Source organism: Bombus vancouverensis, chromosome 10 (genome assembly GCF_051014615.1).
Source record: "Bombus vancouverensis nearcticus chromosome 10, iyBomVanc1_principal, whole genome shotgun sequence".
Taxonomy (NCBI): Eukaryota; Metazoa; Arthropoda; class Insecta; order Hymenoptera; family Apidae; genus Bombus; species Bombus vancouverensis.
Genome location: NC_134920.1, coordinates 8,444,803 through 8,468,567, shown reverse-complemented (window position 1 = coordinate 8,468,567; position 23,765 = coordinate 8,444,803). Strand labels below are relative to the sequence as shown.

Here is a 23,765-nt window from a genome sequence, read left to right as displayed (position 1 = left end):
GATTCTGCCGCTTCGAAAAATATCGCTGTTGTTCTTTAGCATTTCTTTTTCCTTTAATTTTTCACCGAATTCCCTTCATTCGAAAGTATACACAGACCGATAAAATAAATTTAACAAAATAAAAAATATCGTGAACCGACGTAGCGTAGTAGTAAAAATATGGCGATAAATGTTTCGGCTTTGGGCATAGTTTATCAATTACAAAACGTGTCGTAATCCACTATTTTCATGGAACTTCACGCGTACGGAGCTACATCGACTACTTACTACGTATAATAATTTGAAAGAATGACATTACCTAGTGCGTGCATGTGTTCGGAGAGCTTACCATAGAAGTGACCGAACGGCCCTGCGTGAAAGCATGCGGTGAAGGATCGATATGGTTAGAAATACATAGCGCATACGGACACAATAGAGAAAAGACACGCAAAAATATTCTAATTCGTACATATTCGGTGTAATTGAAAACGTAATGACGGCCGTTGACTAGCGCGTGAAAGTGACAACGAATATGACATGAATCGGTAGACAGATGGTGAGTATGCTTGATCGGATGAAATGATGGTGACAAACACGAAATGTGAAAACTAACAGCATGATCGACAGCTACCGACGAATTTCAAATCAGTTTTATCGTCTTTCTCTATAGCGATATCGAATAATCAATATTCACCCGACCATACGAATGAAAATTAATTCTGTTGCTATTTAATACTTTTTCTCCCGTCAACATCGTTGATCGTGCATTTTTTTTTTTGTTTTACGCTTGCATGACTGATATTTTTAAAAATCTATTTTAATATTACGACCACACGATTAATGCTTGACATTTTTGCCTCTCTTCGTCTTTTATGTTTCTGTTTTCCACTTTGACGCAGATAAAAGTTCGTCGTGATTTGCACGCTACTTTGGTGCACAGTGAGATTAGGTGATTTTTTTCACGATAATTGAATTCTGAGCGTTTCCGTGGTTTTTACCTGCGGGTTCTGTGGCTGTCGACAAAATGATACGATATTCGTAAGCCCCTTCGTCGTTACGGGCTTCCAGGATATAGTCCTTCTCCGTGTCGGATTTTTGCACGCTGTCGATCGTCAGGATCACGCTCCACGCTCCTCTTCCCTGTAAAAAACAAATTCTTTGGTCACTTAATTACTCGATCTCTTACCAACCAAACGTTCTCTGATCCTAAAGGCGATTAATTTTTACCGTCATAAAATTGTAAATATAAAGATATCGATATTTTCATTTTTACTTTTGGAATGTTTTCGAATTCGTTTATCTAACGAGCAGAGGCCAGGATCACTTTTGCATTTAAACGACGCTGTAATTTCAATCTCCGACATTCTATGGTCCGACCAAATTCTACCAACTGATATTACGCGTATTTCGATGAATTTTAATTTGATCATATTAATATTATGAATTCATTGCTGAATGTTTAATTTCGTATGCTGCATTATTATGCTAAACTTTTCACTAGCTGTGGTGTCCCTGAAAAAATTTCCTTAATGGTAATTTATCTATAAAATTTCCAAGCCTTCTGCATTTAATTATTTCAACAACGAAAACAGAAAATCACTTTAATTTATCTTTTTTCGAACGAGACGAATAATTCAACAGTTTTACTTATTTTTTCCTGTTGCCTCTTTTATACAAAATGAGACAGTTTTTGATACTGATAGTCGAATTATTTCGCCAGATTTCACTGCACGAATTTTAGCATCCGAATCGGCCGGAATTTCATTAAAGCTGTTTGATTAGCGAGAAACTTTGCGAGTCACGCAAATGTATAAAAAGCGCTAAGTGCACCGTGAAAATCGATGCTCTGGAATGCGGAATCTTTGTTCCATTACCCTCACTCGTATTCTCCTCCATTTCTCGTTCGTTCCTCAATTTACTCTTTCGCTGTTTTTTCACGAGAAAGCTCCCTTGGCAACTCAAATTCTACTAGCAGCTTCAGTATCTATTCCATCATTTTCTTCATTGATAATTCGATTCGTATCTCTTTTTACGAATTAATCTTTACATACTTCATTTCTATGTATAGCTTTACCTTTTGCTTCGTAGAATTCAATGTGCATTACTATTCAGGCATCTCGAGGAACGTTCAAAAAAATATTCAACATTTATAGCTAGAATTTTCATGCTGTGTTCGTTCGACCGAGCGAATTGAGAGAACACAATCGACGCGAACCTTTTACTAGTAAAGTCTATCAGACTTTCCAAGTGGAAGAATATTTATTTATCTGATAATAGAAGCTCGTTTACGTGGAAAATTTTTTAAGACGGTTTCGTACGGATTTCTTTCGATACGTTTCTAGTCTCGAATTAATGCGTGATGTTTCGTATTGATTTATACGTATCTCTGACTTTCGATAGTATTCGTTATTTAGAATAATGTGATTCTTCGATTTTTTAAACGTCTGTTGCAATAATTACAATATCGCATTCTCCATCTTGTTGTATGTTCGATATTACATTTTTTTAAATATATAATATTTCATATTAAATAGATATGGATCATAATAATAAGAAGAAGATATATGTACAGATATTAATTTGATAGAAGGTATAAGAAATTTCGTTAATTTACCAGATCCACAGCGGTCGAGGTTTCGAGTCGATTGCTTTCGTCTGGGTTACCCTCGGTGATTATTTCATTGTTCACTCGCCATTTGAAATGCGGCCTAGGGTTTGCGTAAACGGTCACGTTCACGATACCCTGGCGTCCAACTACGTATCCAAAACGCTCGATGGTTGGTTGCGGTTGAGGAGGATCTAAAAAGAAAATTTTTATTTTAATTGTTCCGCATCTTCCACAGATTTCAATATTCCGTCGTAATTCGCGTCACTGATAGAAATTCCATGCTGAAAATAAAATATTTCGAACATCTGCATATATACCCATGAAAGATTTTTAATTTGGAAAAATAGAAATAAATCGCTGGCAAGCTTACGGTTGAGTAATTAGAATTTATTTAATATCTCCAATTAGAATTTTTATTCATTCCTTTTTTTAAGTTCCTTACGTTTAGAAAGTGTTTGTACTTTTATTAGCAAAGAAGGAGTTTCTTGTTACATTACGTGTTGAGATTTGCAATTTCGTATATCGTTCGAACAATCGATCGCTTACAGAAAACTTGCAGTTGCATAGTAGTTTCCTTAGGCCGGTCGAGTGCAATGTGGCTGGCAACGCATCGAAGGATTTTTCCATTGTCCGTCCAATCCAAGCTACGCGATGCATTTTGCACGGCCAGTGAGTTATCGTCCAGGTTCGAGTCGTAAATCGTAGGTCTTTCTTCGTTGCCAATAGGTTCGTCGTCTAGTTATCATAAAAAGGACACAGAACTGAGTACGGTATAATCTCTGACAAAAAGTTAATTAAAAATCCCTCTATTTCGCCGACTAATTACCAAGGAACAAAGAAACATTGGCTGCTGGTCGTCCGGCTGGTGCGCTGCAACTCACTTCCAATTTTTCTCCTTTTCTATATATATTTCTTCCATCGGATCCAGGACTAGCGTGAAGCTCTGGATTATTCGGCGGTTCTGAAAATCCAGTTGCAAGCATTAATTATTCCTTAGATGCAAGAACGACGTTGAATTTTCTATTGAAAGTCAAGCGTTAAAATTGCCCAGCTATGTCGATGCTCGTTAATTTTCCACGGTTCAAGCAGGAGAAAACTTGCAGATCTTTATTTAAATTCGCTCGAAACATCTGCAAGTCTCCATCATGACCCGTTTTCGTCATTTATCTTTATCGACTTTATCTGAAAATAGTAATTTCCTTTCGCGCTACCATCCCCTCCTTCTACAAACCCGTCGCGTAAGCAATTCTCTTAACGAAGATTAATTAGCTCTCGAATTCCCGCACACGTATATTCCACACTGTAATATTTTTCCCTGTACGGGGGAATACTTTTCTCAGACAACTAACGTCGCGAAGTTTTACAACGATTTTCTCATTAATTTCCAGGCTACGCGTAAAAACGACGACGATTAATTACGCGCGCTCTTTTAATTATGCTTCGACTCCTTTGCAATTAAGGATTAGCATCTGATGCATGTGACATACACTGCTGTTTTTAACTGCTATCCGTAACTCTTGTGTTAAAACGAATTCTTTAGCGATTCTTTCCAACGTATAAGGCTATGATAAGAGTAACTGCATCTTTCTGATGAACTGATTGACGAATATGCCAGAACGATCAGACGTATAGATTCTTATGAGAGAAGCTCTAACGTTCTTCGGATGTTTGGTTCGTCAGGACTCATATCAACTGTAACCATAGCCTAAGAAAGATACGAGGAAGAGGAAACTGCTACTTCTAGTCTTATTATTAATCTTAACGCGAGTTGTGAAATTAAAATTAGACCTTGAAGAGTGAAATGGATAGAAAATAATAATACATACTGGCTACGATAATTCTCGTAGATGCCTGTGCCTCCGCTCGACGTTCGGTAGTTGTCAGGGTGCACTTGAAAATTCCATCGTGACTTTCCTTGATCTTGGCAATGTGAACGCCGCATTGGCCGGCCTCCGTGCCTTCTCCGTAATACTCGATACCATCTTCAGACGGTTGTCCCTTGGATAACACCATTCCACCTTCTTCGCCAGGTATTTCGACACGGCATACCCGTAGTGGTCTACCCACTCTGCACAAAATTTGCAAACTTTCGCCCAGTCGCACGGCAGTCTGATGTTTTGGCTCGATGTCCACGACTAGGTTCGGTTTCGATGCTGGAACCAAGAGAAAGAATAATTAGATTGTCTGATGAAAATAATTTCAAAGGCATGCTATATTATATCAGGTGAAAATTTGCGCACGAAACGGGACGAATTTAAAAGAATTGCAACGCTGATGGTTTTCACAGACACTAGACATTATGAATATATTATACTATATGGCGAAAATTCACAGCGTAGTATACCTATTATATAAAAACGCGTATGTGAAACGTGATGAATTTAAAGAGATTAAAATTCCGTTAGTTTCATCAGACGTTGTTTCAAAGTCTGCCTGAATTTTTCTCCCGGCAGTTAATTTTTTTGCAACCCGCCATGCAATTGAATTATCGCGCAAAGGAACAGGGTTGAAGCTCCATAATTTTTCTTAATCTCCGCGTTACACGTTACTTCTTACCGGGTACTGTGAATCCTCCGCGTTTGTGGCACTCGCTTTCGAGAACATTCGTTATAATTTCATTGAAACGCGCGGAGATTCACGGTGCATATAATCGGCGAAGTAACGAAGATACAGTGTTTTAGCGAAGAAGTGACAATAAGTGTAGCCGTTTGTAGTGGACGATATCGTGCTATTTATATGCGAATGGAGTTCTTGCGAGGAGAGTTAAGGGAGGTGTTAAATTTATGGATACGTGTCCGCTTTCAATGGCTCGTAACTTATAATAATCAAGAAGACGCGCAATAAAAGCCTGCCTTCATCGACTACGTGGGCGACGAAGATTTAATATCAGCGTCACCTTGAAATTGCACGTCATCCCACGACGTTAATTTTAATTTCCAGTCGATTCGTTGCACGGTATAATAATCATCGTCATTACGCTCGCGGAGAGGCGTAACCATGGTTTTTCGGCTGTGCTTTTATACTTGCGTCGACTCGTGCTTTCGACTCTTCGTAAAGAAAATCGTAAAACTCATATAAGACGTTTCATTTCGAAGAATGAAACTTGCACTGTATGAAAACATTTTATACGATTTCATACTTTTTATATTCTTTGTACTTTTTTTATGACTTTGCTCGTCCTGCTTTCCAACTTCGTGAAATTGATTTCTTTAATCTTAATTCCTAAAAGCCCCTTTTATATTAGACTTTTTATACCTTAATTCCACTTCTACGGCTTCTTATTTCAAATTCTTAATCTTCCGCCATCGTTCTGTACACTTTTACAATAAACTGACGGAAGCGTTTCCTACTTTCTTATACTTCTATAAATAACACTTTCGATCGTTTCATATTCTTCGAAGATAATAACGGTATTACATTCTACGGAACATAAATAAGATTTCAGATTCTTTCGAGCGACAGACGTAGATACAAATATCTGTGTATCGTTGTATCGTTTTATCGAGTAACAAAACGACGTGAGATTACGTTTCCCATTTTGCACGGCTACCTCTTTTCCAATCGGCTTTCCCTATTTGCTCCCCACAACGTGGCTGAAACTTGCAGCGCGATCGTTCATCTAAAACAGCGCGGAAAAAAAGACGGGCGAGCTTCGAAGGAATTTCCTTTCGAACCAGCGCACCCCATCCCCATCGCTTTCCTGAAACTTTCCGTAATTGTACTGGTATGTAATGGATAACGAGAACTACCTACAGTCCGCTTGTATCGCAAATGAACAAAAGTTTCGGCGCAAAAAGCTTCGAAAGTATCGAGCTGTACCTGAGCCAGCTCCAATGTCTAGGAAATGGACGAGAGAAAGAGACAGCAACGCTTACTAGGAAAGCGAGAACGTGTAACTGCCACGTTCCATTAGTAATTGCATTGTCAAACTGGTGTTAGAGTTACAGTTTGCGTTATAAGACGCGTTATGGATTCATTCAAAGTATTGTAGCGGCACATGAGTCAATGGAAGATACGAGTCGGGAGAGACTCGTATTGTTGTGACTTGGAGCGTCAACGTTGTTTTGGTTTGCTAGGTTCAAAGGTAAACGAACTCCGGACAAAATATTATTTGTTATCGTCAACTGGAGTTACATTGGAACTTTTTATGATACCACCGGTCGATACAAATAGACGAACGCCTCTGTAGGACAATCAGTATAGCGAATCATTAAATAGCGAGTCATGCAGTCGAATAGCGAGCGTAGAGTTGAACAGTAGCATCGAGTGAGCGACGATTACGACAGGTATACAATATCTTTGTGCTTGTATTTAAAGTGATTCTAATATAATCGACTATCACAATTGTATCACTCGTATCTTTAATAAATCAACACGTTTAATAATCCATCTGAGCATCATTGAGCATTTCAACTTTCTGTGTACATATAATATATGTTTGCAACGGGGCTGTCTTTAGGAATAAGAATTTATGTGGATGACGGCTAATTGAGAATTAGAAGACCGTTTATTGTAGAGTATCGAACACGCAGTAGAAATATGCCTGAATGTATGTGTATGCATCGTTTACCTTGAGTAATATATTGTAGTTAAAGTTTTTCGTTTCGATAGCATTTGATATAATTAAATCGAAGCAGAATTCTCGTAGTATGTTTGAAATTGGGAGAAAAAGTAATCCAATAATGGGTGGATTAAAAGGCGGACTTTCAGTTTCTGTTTCCATGTTCCTTTTTCAATTGGTCATCGTTCATACTTGTTTAAACGTAAGCTGTATTATGTTCTCGACAGTGCAGTGTGTAAAAGCGGTTGCACATTAAAAGAAAACTGGATTTCCCTCGGTTTTCGGCTTAGTTCGTTATAAACAGTCACGCGTGCTCTTGTGCGCGATGCTCGTGAGCAACGCCGCAGTGAAAAACGAGAAACAGGCTTACGAGCGACTGTTCTGCAACAAATTAAATTTTAGAGAAAATTGGTTCATTATCCGTGCGAACGTTTCACAGTGTAACGCAGTTTGTTGCTATAATTGAATCACGAATCGGGCGGTAGCACCGTTGCCTTGTGAATTTATTGTATAGAGACAGATATAAATTTTATATTCTTCGTTACATTTGGAGAAAATTTATCCTATCCTCTGAACAATTATTTTGTAAGTCCTTTTATTTCTTCTCTTCTTGAGAAACTGTCTGTTTACTACGATTTACAAAATTTACTGTCACTTGAACGCTGTTCTTAAAAGAAATATGAATGCAAATTGTCAGCTATTTAATTAAAGTATTTTCTAATATTCCTCCCAAGCGCTTCTCTGTGTAAAGTTAAGTATGTACAAACACAATCTTCCGTTTCTTTATCGCCTTGAAAATTATACTACGGTTGGTATATCGTTGCATAAAGAAAAACTAACGAGCATCTGATTTGTCGGCAAAACAAAGTCCCGCGCGCGACAAGGGATGACGAAAGATGCCTGTAAGAAGAACGGCTGATACAATTCGTGGGTAGTTATTATTCGATGCGTCAAGGCGAGATGAAATATGATAATCGTTATTCGCGCCACGCCCGGTTTATCATATTTCTTCGGTCGCATTATCATAATGGCATCGTGCACGAGATCGGCCACGTTCGGCTCGATGTGAGACAGGCCGTGTTCCTAACTCGACAGATTGATGCAGCTTATGATCCCTCGAATGAAATTCGACCTCGTTTCTTCCTCAACGCATTGCCATCTAGTCAATTCATATGTCAGCGGCAACGAATTAGATGTTTAGAATTTTCTTATGTAGCAAATGTAACTGGCCACGCTTAGATCTAATTTGTATGATGATGATAGAGTCACCGTGCCTCCTATGACGCGTTAATTGCGAGAGGGAAAAGGGAAACGAGAGTTGCTAATCGAACAAGATCGCAGTTCTTCTTTTTGATTGAGTTATTACAGGCAAGTGAGCAATAAATCAGAGTGTAACGAGGAAAAAGATTTGTCGTGAGACAAAGTGGATATTTTCGGATTTTATCGATGTAATCGCGAATAGTCGTGCCTCGTTGCAATGCAAATGGAATTTTCGCAAGTTACGTATAGTATACCATACATGCATAATACAAAAATGTTCTATGGTTAGTGTTTCGTAAATAACGTTTACGTTCGCGTTTGCTGTATCCTTTGAAGATTACGCTGGGGTTTTGCATACAAGCGTTCTCTCCTACATAAACGTAACTCACGTCCACGTAAGAAAAGCTACGTCGCGATTAACATATAGCGTGTAAAACACATTAATACCGTAAATTACATACGGTAGGGCTTAAAACAGAGGCATTCTCGTAACCGATGAAAAATCATCATGAAACTTCTTCACCGGGGGGTTGAAAAAAGGTATAGAAACGCGGTACTGCAGAAACGACTTTGTTTCTCTGCTTTGATTTATTTGCACCACTTAATTAAATCCCGTCTCTATTCATTCGTGATTATAATCTTTTTACTGTGACGAACAAGAAGGAGCTTTTATTTTGTCCAGTGAAAGAACTCGCTAAGCGATTTCCTTAAGAGAAAGAAACTCCTTTCAACGTCCATTGTTCCATCAGGAACTTGATATGTACCTTAAAAACGAACATTTTTAATCACCTTTATTTCTTTAATTTTTTCTCCTCCGAGCATCTTTCATCATTTTTCTTTTTTCTCTTGATTCCACGGTGTCAATCTTTCACGTAAAATTAATTCTTATCGTTTATTATCTTTCCTATGTTCCTGTATTCTTCGTCGAGATGTACTCTCCGATGTAAAAAGAAAGTAAAAGAAGAAGAAGGAAAGTAGTAGGAGATTTCAAAAGAAATTGTCGAGCCACTCGAGGCTCTTTCAGTCTATCCTTAAGAGTCGTTATGCTTTCCTTTGTGAGAATCTTTCTTAAAACAGAGACAGTTCGCAAAGTAGCTCTTTCAATCAGCGGAAACGATACGCTCAAACCGTTGAAGCCACGATATCGCGATGCTACCGATCGATTAAACAAAGAAACCAAGTAACGATATTAAAATAAGATTTATTTCGTTACGATTCGAGGATTGGTTTATCGTAACGTAATTTCCTTTACAGCTCGGGAATTCACGAGATTATCTGCTTGATTCTTCTTTAGATCGAAAACACACGCTGTAAACGAACGCGTTCGATGCTCTCATTAGATTAGGACACCGTTCGACTATCGTAAGCACATAAATCCAATTTGATTTTCCGGCCATCAATTTGTTATACGGCTGACGTCGCGATCTAATTTGAAACACCTCCATTTCACCGTCCCGTGCCCCTACATTTGCCGCGGAGGTCCGAAAACCGCAGCAACAGATGCGATGATTTGTGGACAGTGGCGTGCATCAGTGCACCTATGAGGCTGATGCACTTTGCAGCCCCGCATAATGAATCGACACTGTACTCGTCCATAAATTAAATTTAATGAAATCCTGCTTTATCTTTTTAGAGCTTCTTATGCGATGCCTCGTTTAGGAAAGTTTATTGAATATCGATTTCCTGTCAACATTCAACGTATCGTCAAGCAATTCTACATCAGAATTTTCATTATTTCGTGTCAAAACACGTCTGTTTAGCCAAGTGATATAGAACTTAGAAATGATGTTTCACGGTAGTTGCAAAGTACGTCTGGCCATTTGCGATCTGCTTCTACTTGGCCGCTTATACGTATCCTAAGTGCAAGTATTAATCATATATCTGTGTATTTTATTGTTTCTTTAGATATTCGTCTTATTCGGAAAATTATTACGATCAACAATCATATTGAACGTCACCAAGCGTTTATAACTCATCGTATAAAGCTTCTTGAAAATTTTTTTTTATGATTCCAACGTAATTACTATTTTTCGATGCTCATTCTGCGATTAATTTTCTCTTCTACTTCGAACATTCAAATTCTTCGAAAAACCAATGTCGATTCATACAAAGGGGAAAAGAGCGATGGCAGGGCAAGATACCGACAGTCTAGCAGAATCGCGACAGAGTTTCATTGTCGAAGCGACTCGAACGATTCTGAAGTATGCCCCCAAGGTTGAGCCGCGTTTCTGTTTAAAGTTCCCTCGTAGCAAGACACGTTGAACCGCGAAGAAAGGAAAAACACAAAGCGATCCACCAATAATCATGCTCGCTCGTTCCCACGAGATACTTCCTTTCGAACTGCAGTTTTCGCCGAGAAGAAAATGCTCGTGGCGGACAAAGGGCGGAGGGAACAAGTGGACGGGATGAATCGCTGCCAGTTTGAATTTGCGTATCGATGACTGTCTCAACCCTTCCAAAAATGACTGGTAAACACGTCCTTTGTATACTGAATTCTTATTGCCGTCTATTTTTGTCGCGTTAAAGCAGGGAATCGCGAGACCTACTTGGGAACACGTGTAACCGCGAGCAGAAACAAAATGAGACGTAAGAGAAATAAAAACGAAGAGCTCAGAGTTATGAAATACGAAGGAGAATTTAAAGCGCTGAAAATAGGTCGTAAAAATATAATTCTTGGTAATTTGCGAAAGAATTAAAATTCAACTCCAGACACGTGGAAATTTAGAAGAATTCCGGAAAGTATATTTTAATAAGAAGTAAGCATGGACTTCTGCGAACAATTGCGAGTGACACGAATGATAGATAGCGTCATTATCTGGCCAAGGATTCGAACGAACGAACCTAATTCCTTCCTGAGAATATTGAATAGAGACGAGAAAAAATCAAATTAATAAAAGCATAAAAGTAATCGTTTTACCATAAATTATAGACATTTTATTTGATACGTAATGATACGATTGATAAAAGTCCATACGATGAAACAGTCGGTTGACTAATTTAAATATGGATTCAATTGAAACTAGCAATTCGTTGTGCACACGTTGACCCAGTAATTTTCAGTCGTCTGGTCGAGTAATTAATTGAAAAATATGGCGACAAGCGCAACGATGAATAACCAAAGTTTTAAAAAAATGGACAATTCCCTGAGAGAAGTAGCAAAAATGATTTTCCTCGGTGAAATAATTTATAAGGCCATCCAATCCTGACGTCGTAAATATTGTTTAACCGCGATATTTTTTAACGTAGAACATCTTCCTCGTCTTCGGCGAGCACGTCGCCACGACACGGACTCACGAAGATTTATATTCTACTAAAAAATTTATTTTTTCTTATCGTTACCATATCTGCGCTTACATACTTTCTGGGTGTGGCGTAAATTTCTTTCAGAAGAAGACGTAGTACACGACTCTTCGGGAATATCGTCGGCACCAGTGATCCGATCGCGAATCACGACTTTTAAATTTTAAAGGACGCGGTGAGATAATCTCGGTTATATGGAAATGCGATGCGCCGCACTCGTTTCACGTGTACACAATTTCCCACTGATTTCCAATTTTCTTGACTGTGTATTTTCGCCTCATGAAGTGTGCGTCACGATAGGAAATGACGGAGCTAGTTGGACGAACATATTCGGACAAAAGTAGAAGCGCGAGGGCAACGCTGGTTTCTGGAGCGATGAAGATAAGAATAAGAAAAATTAGATGTTAGAAGAAGATCGATCTATTTTGTCTACTTTATGTGGATTTTCATAGAACGACATACACCTAATTCTAATCTCTCTGTTCGTCTCGGTTGGTAATTTCTAATGAATTCTAATGCACGAAAACATGCATGAAAATCTACAGGTGGTTACAAGCAGACTTTAGATTTATGGAAAATTAAAAAAGGAAAGAATGCATAAAATGCGCGATATGTTACAAAGTATAGTACTCGTTATAAGATTCAGCGTGTGAAAGGAATGTGTGTCCAAGTTCCATCTTTTTAGCTCCATTCATAAAAACGTGAATATGCATAAAGAGCTCCAATTATAAATACTAAAGCAAAATTACAGCGAAGAAGAAAACGAGAAAGGAGAAAAATTAAAAGAATCGTACGTTTAATAAGAGTATCCCGTTTCTGAAGAAAAACATATAACGCGATATTTCTTTTCGAAAATGTTATTTTCTTAATTGTCTGGCGCAAGGGGTAAAAAACGACGAAGAGCAAGAAGCATGGAAAGACGGATACGAGGAAAGGAATACAGAGCAGGGAAAAAGAAGAGGAAGGAATAAAGTAACCGTACGAGGCGAAGATACGACAAAGTAGAAACGGATGAAGGAAAGCGGAATTAAAGGGATGCACGAGGACAGTGTCGGAGCAAACCGCTGCGGCTACCTACTATGTGCAAGCTGCAAGGGGTGGAACTAATCCCAGCCGGCACTTCTCGTATTAGATGATATTCTCTAACATTGCTAATTTCGCTCTCGGTGTGTCGCTACAAAATATGCGAAGCTACCCACTATGCCGTGTTTCGTGTTCCTGTTCCTGTTCCCTGTGCCTGGTTCACCCCATAGTTGCAGACGAGAGGACGAAACTCGATTTTCGTCGTAATCAGAGCGAAGTGCAGGCGCTGCACGCGGCTCGTATGTTAAAATTCAGGGCAAGGATGTATTTAAAGGATACGCTGACGTGGATATTAACTGCTGGCAATCCGTTGCAACGTGAAGGCCGCCCTCGAGAAAGGGCCATAATAATAAGGGCAGTTACGCGTTTCTAATTTTTATATCGCTTTAACTTGTTCGACTGCTTCTTCTTTCTACTGAATATAATGAAATAGTTTCCGACTGTTCGTGCGTAATTGTCAAGCTACCGTCGTACGATGGTTTTCAGAGTTGACATTTTTCCCTAGTTTTTCAACTTTTTATTAAATTTTCTCTTATTGCATTCGTATGCACGGGCTGCTTTATTTACCGTTGTGTGATAAAACTTGCCCGGACAAAGTAATACTATTTCAAGGGGCGCGTGCGACGTCGGATGAAATCGTTTTTCGAGATCATCCTTTCATTCTAAATCTGTCGTTACGCATGCCCATTGAAACGGGGTAACATAATTTTCATGAGTTTCTTCGTGAAACAGTAAGTGATAGAGATATGTAGGTGCCTTGTTTCTCGTGACTCATCCTATCCTATCAAGAGAAAGTAAAGTTCTTCTTCTCTGCCTTTCACCGATTACGATATCGTCGAAGATCGACAAACGAAGGGATTAAAGATCTTTCCCGAAGACTGTTCGTCTCCGCCGTTCCTCGATAAGAATGATCTTAATTCCAGTGGAAAAATCGCTGGCCTCGTTTCCTTGCTGATAAGCTGCATGGAAAGGTATTGCATAGACAGACAAGTATATGCAAAAAGAGGATCCAGCGAAAAAAGTTGACGCTTTATGGAAGGGAGAAACACGACTATCGAGTACGACGGCAGAGTAGTTCTCTATGTTTCAAATCCCTAAAGCTTTTTCCAGACCAACCGAGCAAGGAAAAGGGTACATCATTCAAGCCCGGGGAAAATAGAGCAATCTCGTGACACATGGGAAATCCATGCATTACTTGTACCGATGGAGCAGTTGCTCTCGAACGTATTGCATTTTTGTATGGTGCGTAGCGAAGCGGCTAGCGTGACTTGGCTGGTGAAAGAGTCGTCGCCCCGCGATCACCAAATGGATCCATTTGGCCATTCATCGTGGCCACGTATTTGATGGTTTAATGACGAACGTCCAGAGTTAAAAGGTCCCTTCGACGTTTTAGCAATTAGTAACCTGTGAAATATTCGGAAAGTGACCGCGGCCGAAAAGAACTGTTTCCGGCGAATGATTGATAAAAGAAAGAGGGAAAATGATTTTTTCGTCAAGCGTCGTTCGATTGCCGCGAATTAATCACGGCTGGTCAGTTGAGAAAGAAATTATATTTTGAAGGAGCGTGTACGTGGTTCGATAATACAATAGGAATATTTTGGAAGTATTTCGATAAACATCGCTTTTTCAATTTAATTGAACGTGGCTTTGTATTAAACGTTGTTTTATTTTTCATATTCCATAGATAAATATCCCCCATGTAATTCACATTTTACAGATTATTTTATACGTATAATATTTATTTATTAATATATTTTACCGTCAGTTAAATAAATAAATAAATAAATATTTAATCCCCGTTTGGAAGTTAATCATGCGCACGTTACACGATATTAAAGCAAAACCGACGTGTATAAATTTTTGGCGGGTCCACGGTCGCGCGGATCCAACCATAATTATCATCGCCTTGTAAATCGTACCTCATGCATTAACCACATAAATTATTCTCTATGCGGGGGAGGAGCAGGTTCAGAAACTGCATTACATCATCGCGTGTATGCAAATAATTAGTCATTATCGAACAACGACGAGTATCGTGTATAATCATACGGATTAACGCGACCGTAAAAGAACAATCGAGTGTTCTCTATCGACAAAAATTGATAAATATTTCCTCGATTCAGCCGTTTCGTCGCGTCGACGAAATAACCAACGTGAACAGTCGAGCGCGCCACCATTTTATTGATTTTTAATTTTAATTGCCCATCCTCGTTAGCCTGTCGCAGCGACGAAACAGGATAAACACAAAATCCGATGTAAATACATTGCTTCGACGGATCGTACGAGGGATCACGCGATTTTTTTTTTCTATAATTAATCGCGCGAAACACCTCGATTTTTGTTCATGAATAATAAAAAATTGAAATTCGAGCGTGCTACGGGAGGCGTAATAGCATCGGTATCTCGATCACAGTGATTTTAATAAATTCCTGTAACTCGACGGAAATCTCTCTGTTCCTCTTACACGGCGTTGTTTTACAGGCCGACGAGTTTTAACGTTGATATCACGCGATAGATCCGAAAACGACAAGTAAAATAATTAATTTCACGTCCCGTTCGCAACGAAGGCTTTAAATGAAACGCTTCGCAATTGGTGATTATCTACACTTTTATTAAAAGATCGGCGAGAATGTCAGTTTCGAATTAAAAAACGATTTTAATTGAAAACATTTGGGAAATACTCGTTACTACGAAAAATGGCACCATGATACGATAATCATGCAGAAATAAATTAATCTTTGGATTTAAAAGATATAATACAATACATAATGATTTACGAACATTTTTCAACGCCTATTTTCCGATCTCTGATCGAAATACCTACATGCGCTAAACGTTCCTTAACTTCTACGTATTATACATTTTCAAATTTCTTTCAAACTCTATCGACATAATCGTGGATCATAATCTGATCTCATTACTGGTGCCAATGAAATTTCACTACGATTCATGAAAATTAATCCAACGAATCGATCATCTCGTCTCGAGAAAATATCAATCTCTAACGTAACGTTCGATCAATAACGACGAAAGAAATGACACAGGGGGAAAAACTTAGATCGTCTGAAAGGTCAATGTGGTAGCCGATGGAGCTGCTTGAAGCGGTAATTTAGGTGAAATGGCCACAAATCTTGACGGGGATTAAGGTTGGTTTACACGACAGTAAATCAACTCATCATCGTTCGTCCGGTCCGAGAGCATCGTCAGCCTCGATTCACCCCTTTTTCCAGGTAGTTCGCGAACGCAGGAAGAGAAGCTCGTCTCAAGCACGATACGAAGCTTCTCTACCCTTCACGAAACTTGGCAAATCGGTTTTGCTCAGCCGATGATGGCGTCGGAATCGAGTTACGCAAAATGGATTTCGCGTTAAATAACTATCGCGTTTCTGCTCGTCGGACACGACACGGTCACGATCTTTGCATTTCTTACCTTATCCTTGTCCGTTGCTTGACTGTGGATATTTATACAAATTCATATTTTTATAGAACGGAGAAGTGAAATTAGAATAAAACTGCGTATCTTGGTGCATTCCAACGAAATTTAATACCGTTGGGTGGATGGACCGCGAAATAGAAGAAAACAAGGGTAGAGATTCCGAATTCGTTCGGCAACGCGAGTTCGTAGTTTGTTTAATTAGATTTACGCCGACTTCGTTCGAGATAGGTAAGAACAGCGTCCGCGAACTGCTGCAAATGGAAATTTAGTTTGGATGAGTGTACTTCAGCCTTGAAACTTCAGCTTTATCCCTGAAGTATCTCTTTTTCTGGAGCAAAAACAAACTGCTGGTTGGGCGATTAGTGTCAGAAGTGGAATATTTTGAAATTCCTTGGTCTTTCGATAAGATCGATCGAATTTATGAAATGGCGATCAAACGATGCCAAATTATCAAGTAATTCTGTTAAATTTTAGTTGCTTTACGGGTGGTCATATGACGATTTGTAATTAAGAAACATGGGCGAAATTGTAATTCCTATTAGACAATCTGGAAGATTAATAGAATATTAGCCACGAGAGTCTAATATTCTGAGAAACTAAAATTTACAAGAGATAATGCAACATTGCACGCGCGCCGAATAATAATAACGAAATTCCAAAAGGTGCATCGAACGTTCGATAATGGGGTAAAAGATACGCTCGACACGTTCGAAAGTTGACCGATGGAACAGACGTAGCTTGCCGCAAAGATGATTGTTGAGCGGCAGTTATCGCCGATCTGTTGTCACCTTACAATGGATCGGTTCGTAACAGTTCTCTCTCGTAGTTGCGCTTCCTTCCACTTATTCGCCAAGTTTCGTCGATTTCTACGTTGTTGTAGCCTCGCTGGCAGCGACGCTACGCCGTGAGTATTTCTGTTGCAAAAGCAACCGGTCGCACGGTTCGTTAAACTGTAACAATTAAACAGGGGAACAGAGTCTTCGGGCTTTCTGTTCCTGATTATTAACGATCCCGTGCGAAAAGAGCCTCTCTCGTCCCCCTGTCGTCCGGACGCCGACAGAATTTTCAATTTACTCTAATATTTGCTCCCCTTGTTTTCCCCGTTGCGCGTAAATGGAACACTTTAAATGGGGGAGTGGGGACGAAACGGTGATGCAGTTTCGCGAGGGTGCACCGAAATTGATCGAAGGAAATATACCAGATCTCTCCCTCGTAGCGACGACCGAGGTTTTGTTAAACGAGGCGTTCAAACCAGCGAATTTTGCATCGATGAGCGTAGACGGGTTATTTGGTCGATACGAATCGACAGACTCGTCGTGTGTCTCTCAATGTGTGCAACGGTATAATGGAGAAACGGGAAAGATCGAATCAATCAATGAAAGTAAAAAGAAATTGGAAAACGAGAGAAATTGAACGAATGGTTGAATGGCAAAATGTGATGACGACGATGACCGTGCGATCGTTTAGACACGTTTTTAAAATCTTTTTACAATATGTCGACAAAAGTATTCGAACGCTTGTAGGAACATTCGATGAATATATACGATTGTTGAGAATTTTGGATCTTAATTGCCGAAATACTGGTATAGGAACATTAAATTTACACTTAGAATTTGTATTAGAATAGTTATATATTTATTTGATAAACGATTTCAAAGATATTCATCGATACTCACTTGCACGCGCCTCACCTTCTTCCATACCAGACTGTTAACTCAACAGTTTACATTCCTTTGTTTTCGAGACGCCGCGCACACACATACTTCCACACACTGATATTCACATACAAGTGTCACTACTACGCAGCTAACCTAGTCTGGCACATAAAATTAAACATATCTCGATATACGAATCGGAAGAGACTCATATTGTTGTGCCTTGGAGTGTCAACATTGTTTTCGTTTGCTAGGTTCAAAGGTGAACGAACTCAGGACAAAATATTATCGCCGTTATTTGTAATCGTCAACCAGAGTTCTTATAACAACAACTGTAGTTGTAAACAGACGAACGTGCTCTCTAGGACAGTCATTGTAACGAGTCCTTATAGCGAATCAGTATAGCCTGGCATACGACCAGCATACAATATCTCTGTACTTGTATTTAAAGTGATTTTAATATACACTGACTATTACAATTTTATTACTCGTCTCTTTAATAAACTAACACGTGTAATAAACCACCTCATCGGATGAGAGGGAACTGGGCAACTTTTTCGACATTGTGCGTATACAGACACGCGAACAGTGCATTTTACCGGATACTTATCATGTAGATATTGCAGGACAAAATTGAGACGTCCAGGCAGGCATGGTCATTCCAGGTATTTATCTGCGAACGCGATCTCGGCTCGAATATAAAATTATGACTGTCCACGAGAGCACGATGCCGGACCCAAAGATGTAAACACGACCCGAAACATTATCGTTAAGCCCACGCAACAACAGCTAGGGATACGAAATTGCATGCAATTGGAGCCGATGACGCCTGTTGTGGCATCATTTTGCGCTGTTGGAAAGCCTGTGTTTTCTCGTAATAACCGCGTCAGTTCTTCCACGATACTTGTTTAAGCGGTTCGAAACTCGACGTTAACGTGGCGTTCGATTTTCAATAGCTGCACATTTTCTTTTCTTTTGGGTTGGGAAAAGGTACAGTTATGCTACGTACGATTCTGCAAATCAAAGCATTCCGCGAACACTTTGTTCGTTGAAGTATTTTTCTGTGCAGGATATTTAAATTACACAAACGTGTCGGGTGTCAACCGTGTAAAATTCAACATCGTCTGTAATTCAACATTGTTACGAAATTTTTCCTCAAGCAAATCCGAAACCTCTGTTCGAGAGTTGCAAAAATCCTCATTAATTGTAGCTGGAATACCGCGCCGAGTAAATTCCATGTTTACATAAACGCGTATTCTAATTCACAATTAATAGATCCAACACGATTCTCGTGCAAGCTTAAGGTAAATCTAACTAAAATCTGCTTGAGCTTTCGGCTAAGCCAATAAACTCAATTGGACATTAGCCAAAACTGCGTTAGACTTAGCGCTAGATTAATCTCTGTTTAACCAAACGAAAGCCAGATAGTCCTCGAAATAATAATGAGGTGCAATTTCTAGATCTTTCGTTTGCGTTTCTACATATCCTCGTCCTTTTTCTTTTTTAATTTATTTAACTTCTGTTTATTCATCTCCTTTATTATTTTTATCTATCTTTTATTCTTATCATTCTTTCTTATTCGTTTCGTTTTGTATCTTTTTAAATTTATTTAATTTATAACATTCATAGAAATTCGTTCATCTGTACGACACGTTATTCTACGTGCGTAGATATTTACGAGTATCGGAAATTTTGGTAAATCAAAGTGAAAAATAGTCGCTTGACTGAAAAAATGCTTATTTTCATTCAGAAGGAAACAGTTAACGAGAAACGCTCGTATTTGTCAATATGTATTTCGAATGCAAAATTCGCATCCGTCTAATTGATGTAGAATCCTATTTATCGAGCTTTTGTTTTCCAACAACGAATCGTGAATGAACATCCGCTATAAATTAAATTCCCTAGACAGAAGAATAACATTTGCTCAAGCAATACACGTATTGTGCGTAATTACCTGTTACACCGAGCCGTAGCTTGATATTTGCATGCTTTATCGGTAATGGAATTTTGGAAAATTTTGGGCGAAAATCTTAATTAATGTTGTGAAAATTATGATCGCAATATTCTATTTTGTAACTCAGCGAATTTCACGAATTAATTATTTAAAGCTTGTTTATATCATCGACAGGCAACAAGTCAAAATGCGCGCATTATCGAAACAAAGAGAATTTCCATTCAATTTTTCGTTTGATAATTTTAAAACGTGAAACGGCCAATCTATGTTTGACGCGTGTTTCGTTAAAAATAATTTATGGATATGAAATTTAAACAATTAAACGCCGTTGATATAAAATCCATCGTGAGAGATGATTTTTAAAGAATAACACGCAAACCGTATACATGAAAAGTAAGTACATGGGAAAAGATATAACGGAGAAAAAATAAAATACGAGAAATATTGAGGAAGTGGAATTTTGTCGACACCGTCGAAATTAATTAATAAAAACGATACACATGTTCGTACAGCTCGTCTATTTTATATACATTTTAAAGTACAAACTCTATTCTACTCTTTCGCGAACATGTTTCATCGTAATATTTGCTCAAATGACAGAAGCTATTTCATTTTCGACTCGACGTGTTCCTAATAGCGTGGCTGGGAACGTAAAATTGGACAGAGTAAAATTAGTCGGTGTACAACGTGCATAAACATTAAAGTACGCACAAAAGACAGGTATAATCAAGAGTTGCGACGCGACGCCATCCATGAATCCATGGTGTATTACCTTTCTGACGAGGGGAAATTGTCCGCTCGTACGTTTGTTCCCAAACTTTTTTAATAAAGAATTTGTTGCGGGAAATGAGGCTTCTCTTTCACCATAGAATAACAAAAGCTCGCAGGTTATATTACGCCGCTGATAAATTGCCACGGTTGCTAATACAAAGACAGTGAATGGATTCTGTAAAAACAATAGCCCCGTATTTGCATCGGATATTGGCGTGTTCGTTGATTGAAGTCCAAGGCAAGCACGGCTAATCTTTACACCAACGCTTCCTGTACAAGAACCACCATGAACAAGATAAAACTAATCGCAGCAACAAAGAATACAAAGCGGAAAAAAAGATGTTTCCCGATATTTCTGCTTTTATGTGCAACAGCCACGATATGTAAGATAAAATTAATCGGAGAACAAAGGATGGGAGAACAAATTTTCCTCGTGATATTTCCGCCCTTATAATTTTACAATTTCTCTCTTACGGGAAAGAATATCGAAAACGCGAATTAGACAATAATACAGAGTTATTATTTTATGAAAAAGTTTGAAAATTATAATTCAATTTCTCGCTAGAAGGATTGAAGTTTTTACAGTGGATAATTTAAGATTCAACATTTCTACAGAATATTGCCAATATTTTTGTTTTTCTATAAATAAATCACCAAGAGTATCAGAATCAATCTTTGCCTTATTTTACATGAATCAGTCGACATCAGAGATACTTCGCGTCTTAATAACGTGAGCGTCCTGTATAAGAACGTAAGAGCTGAGCCCAAGTGCCATTAATCTTCAACGTGGCTAACAATTCCTCGGTATTTTCCATGATTCCAATGGATTATGCGACAATCTCTGTAATCAATTATAGAAGCAAGTATCGGTGTAAAATACGAGAGGTATAAGCGGTCACTGCGATACTTCGATTCCCGAAGAAACCACTCGAGGCGAAAGTCAATGGAGAGAAACCAGTGAGGAGGTAATCTGACTGCGATTTTTTCCCCTCGATATTCTTTGGTTTTAATGGATGGCTCTTATACCGGAAAAAGGGGTTTGTCGAGTGTGCTTGGCTCGAGTATCTCCGTGGCCAGGAAATGAAAAAATCATTGAACGAGGACAACGAGGCGAAAAAGAAAATGGTGCACTGTCGAATGAAAGATGAACGTAGCCGAAGTAACGTACACGAATAAGACAGAAGTGACCCTTTCCCTCTTTCGTTTTCTTCTTCTTTCTTCTCTCTTGGCGATGAATTATACGTCGACAGTCCCCTTCAAGGTGTGAACAATTTTAGGCTACGAAATTTCGCAGTCTCTTCGCGATTTTCACGTTCAGAAGATTCTCCGGGGACGATACGTTGGATTTAATTTAACGAGACGATCGAAGTTGAAGGAAAGTTTGTGAAAAACTTTTATTTTATTTGGGATTTTAGTCGGTGTAGAATTTGTAGAGTGTAGAATTCAACGATTTCGTTTGGGACTTTAAAACAAGATCGTTGATTTATTGATGAAATTTCTAAATGAAGAAATAGACTTTTCAGTATTTCAATGCTCGCTATGATTATCCGAATAATATATATGTTTTTATTTCGTTGTAGCGTGAAATTGATTACACGCTGTTACACCTTATGTGTAATAGCAGCAAAAAGCAAACTTGTTGAAACGAAACAGGAGATATTTTAGAAACTGAGAAGCTATAAAAGGGCAAGAAAAATCGCACGAGCGCAGAACGTTGAAAGCTTTTTCACTTCCAAGCATTTAGGATATTAGGAAAGTGACGTTTAGATGGTTTAAGTTGCAAACACACAATCCAACACAACTTAACGCATTAAATGGCGTGAAAATACCGTACAACAGGAAAAAAACGTATGAAACCCTCTTATAGTTTATTCCCTGCGATTGTAATTAGCATTTTTATTTCTGAAAATATACAAGTAAAGACGAGTGTTGCTATCCAAAAATCTTCAACTGAACCATCCTATCTCGTTGTTAATTCAGACACTGTATATTACATTCTATTTTTCATACGCATATTAAATCGGCGTCAAAACTGTAACATTTTCGATATGATTGAAACTTGTTTTTAGGATTCGGGATAGAGTTCGACATAAATTAGTTTGATACCATAAACCTTCACGAGGCTTTAAACGTTCATATTCCACAATTCCATAAAATAAGACAGCGTAATAGAAAGCAGCATAGACCAGAGATTAACATTGTTTCAATGTGCTTTTTGCACAAAGTTACTTTTAACGAGGCACATCCACAGACAGGATCGAAACTCGATAAACAATCTCTCGTCCTTTTCCATAAATTTCGAAGTTAGCTTAACGCCGGTTTCGAGCCGTCCATCCCTCAAGCTGGTGAAAATGGCTTTTGCTCGCGAGAATCGAGAAGAATACCAGTTTCCAAGGGAACAGTTGGACATTAATTCGAAACTTCCCCGTGGAGATGCACAAACTCGCAAGAGAATGCCGGAGTTCGAAACTGCGCTTGCAGTTACACGGCTCGGAATCATCGAAGAACAGAGAACACGTTCCCTTCGGGTTCAAAGGGAGAGTAGCTGTATAGTCGAGAGCTGTGTAAGACATCCGTAATCCGCGGAAACGCTTCGGATTAGCTGGCGGATTTTCCGAAAACGCGCCTCACCCTCGTTCTTGATAATCAGATAGAGCTAAGTTAATGCCTGCTTGCTAGGCTGCTTAAAACGCAGTCGAATTTCATCTCAACCGCTCCAGTCAAAAGCGGTCACGATGCTCGTTTTAATACTTTCCTCGGGATCGCCACTTATAATCTTCTTGCTATTTCAAGAGTTGTCCAACTGACCCTAATACCGGCCTATCGTAAATCGCGACGCGACGAAAACTTTCTTCTTAATACTCTGGTATCTCTTTAGACATCTTCTATTCCTGCAACGTTTAATTGTAAGCAGCGTGCAACAGGGAAGATAGAGAATTATACTAAATACCAGCGAATATTTCAAAACTGTTAAATATTTACTACTAGCGAATGTAACATCTGTGACGGCACTTGGCAACGATGTATATCGCCGAGGCGAAGTGCCTAATGAGCTATCAATATCCCAGCGGTCCTTCCGCCGAATGTTCGAGAAGAAGGCGTGCGTGGCAACGGTCGCGGACGCTTAACAAACTGAGGGGCGACAAAAAGAAAAGAATC

The 23,765-nt window shown here is 38.9% G+C and overlaps 1 protein-coding gene across 3 annotated transcripts in view; it reads right to left on the bottom strand.

Annotated features, from left to right (window-relative positions):
- Nucleotides 1-23,765, bottom strand: part of Fas3 (fasciclin 3) — a 343,542-nt gene that overhangs the window by 16,694 nt on the left and 303,083 nt on the right. For all 3 annotated transcript variants that reach the window (XM_033334474.2, XM_033334477.2, XM_076622464.1), the window contains exons 2-6: nt 4,414-4,740; nt 3,414-3,548; nt 3,134-3,322; nt 2,594-2,778; nt 978-1,119 (exon numbers count right to left, since the gene is read on the bottom strand). In XM_033334474.2, the coding sequence (XP_033190365.2) occupies nt 978-1,119; nt 2,594-2,778; nt 3,134-3,322; nt 3,414-3,548; nt 4,414-4,740 (978 nt within the window). The remainder of the gene's footprint in view (nt 1-977; nt 1,120-2,593; nt 2,779-3,133; nt 3,323-3,413; nt 3,549-4,413; nt 4,741-23,765) is intronic.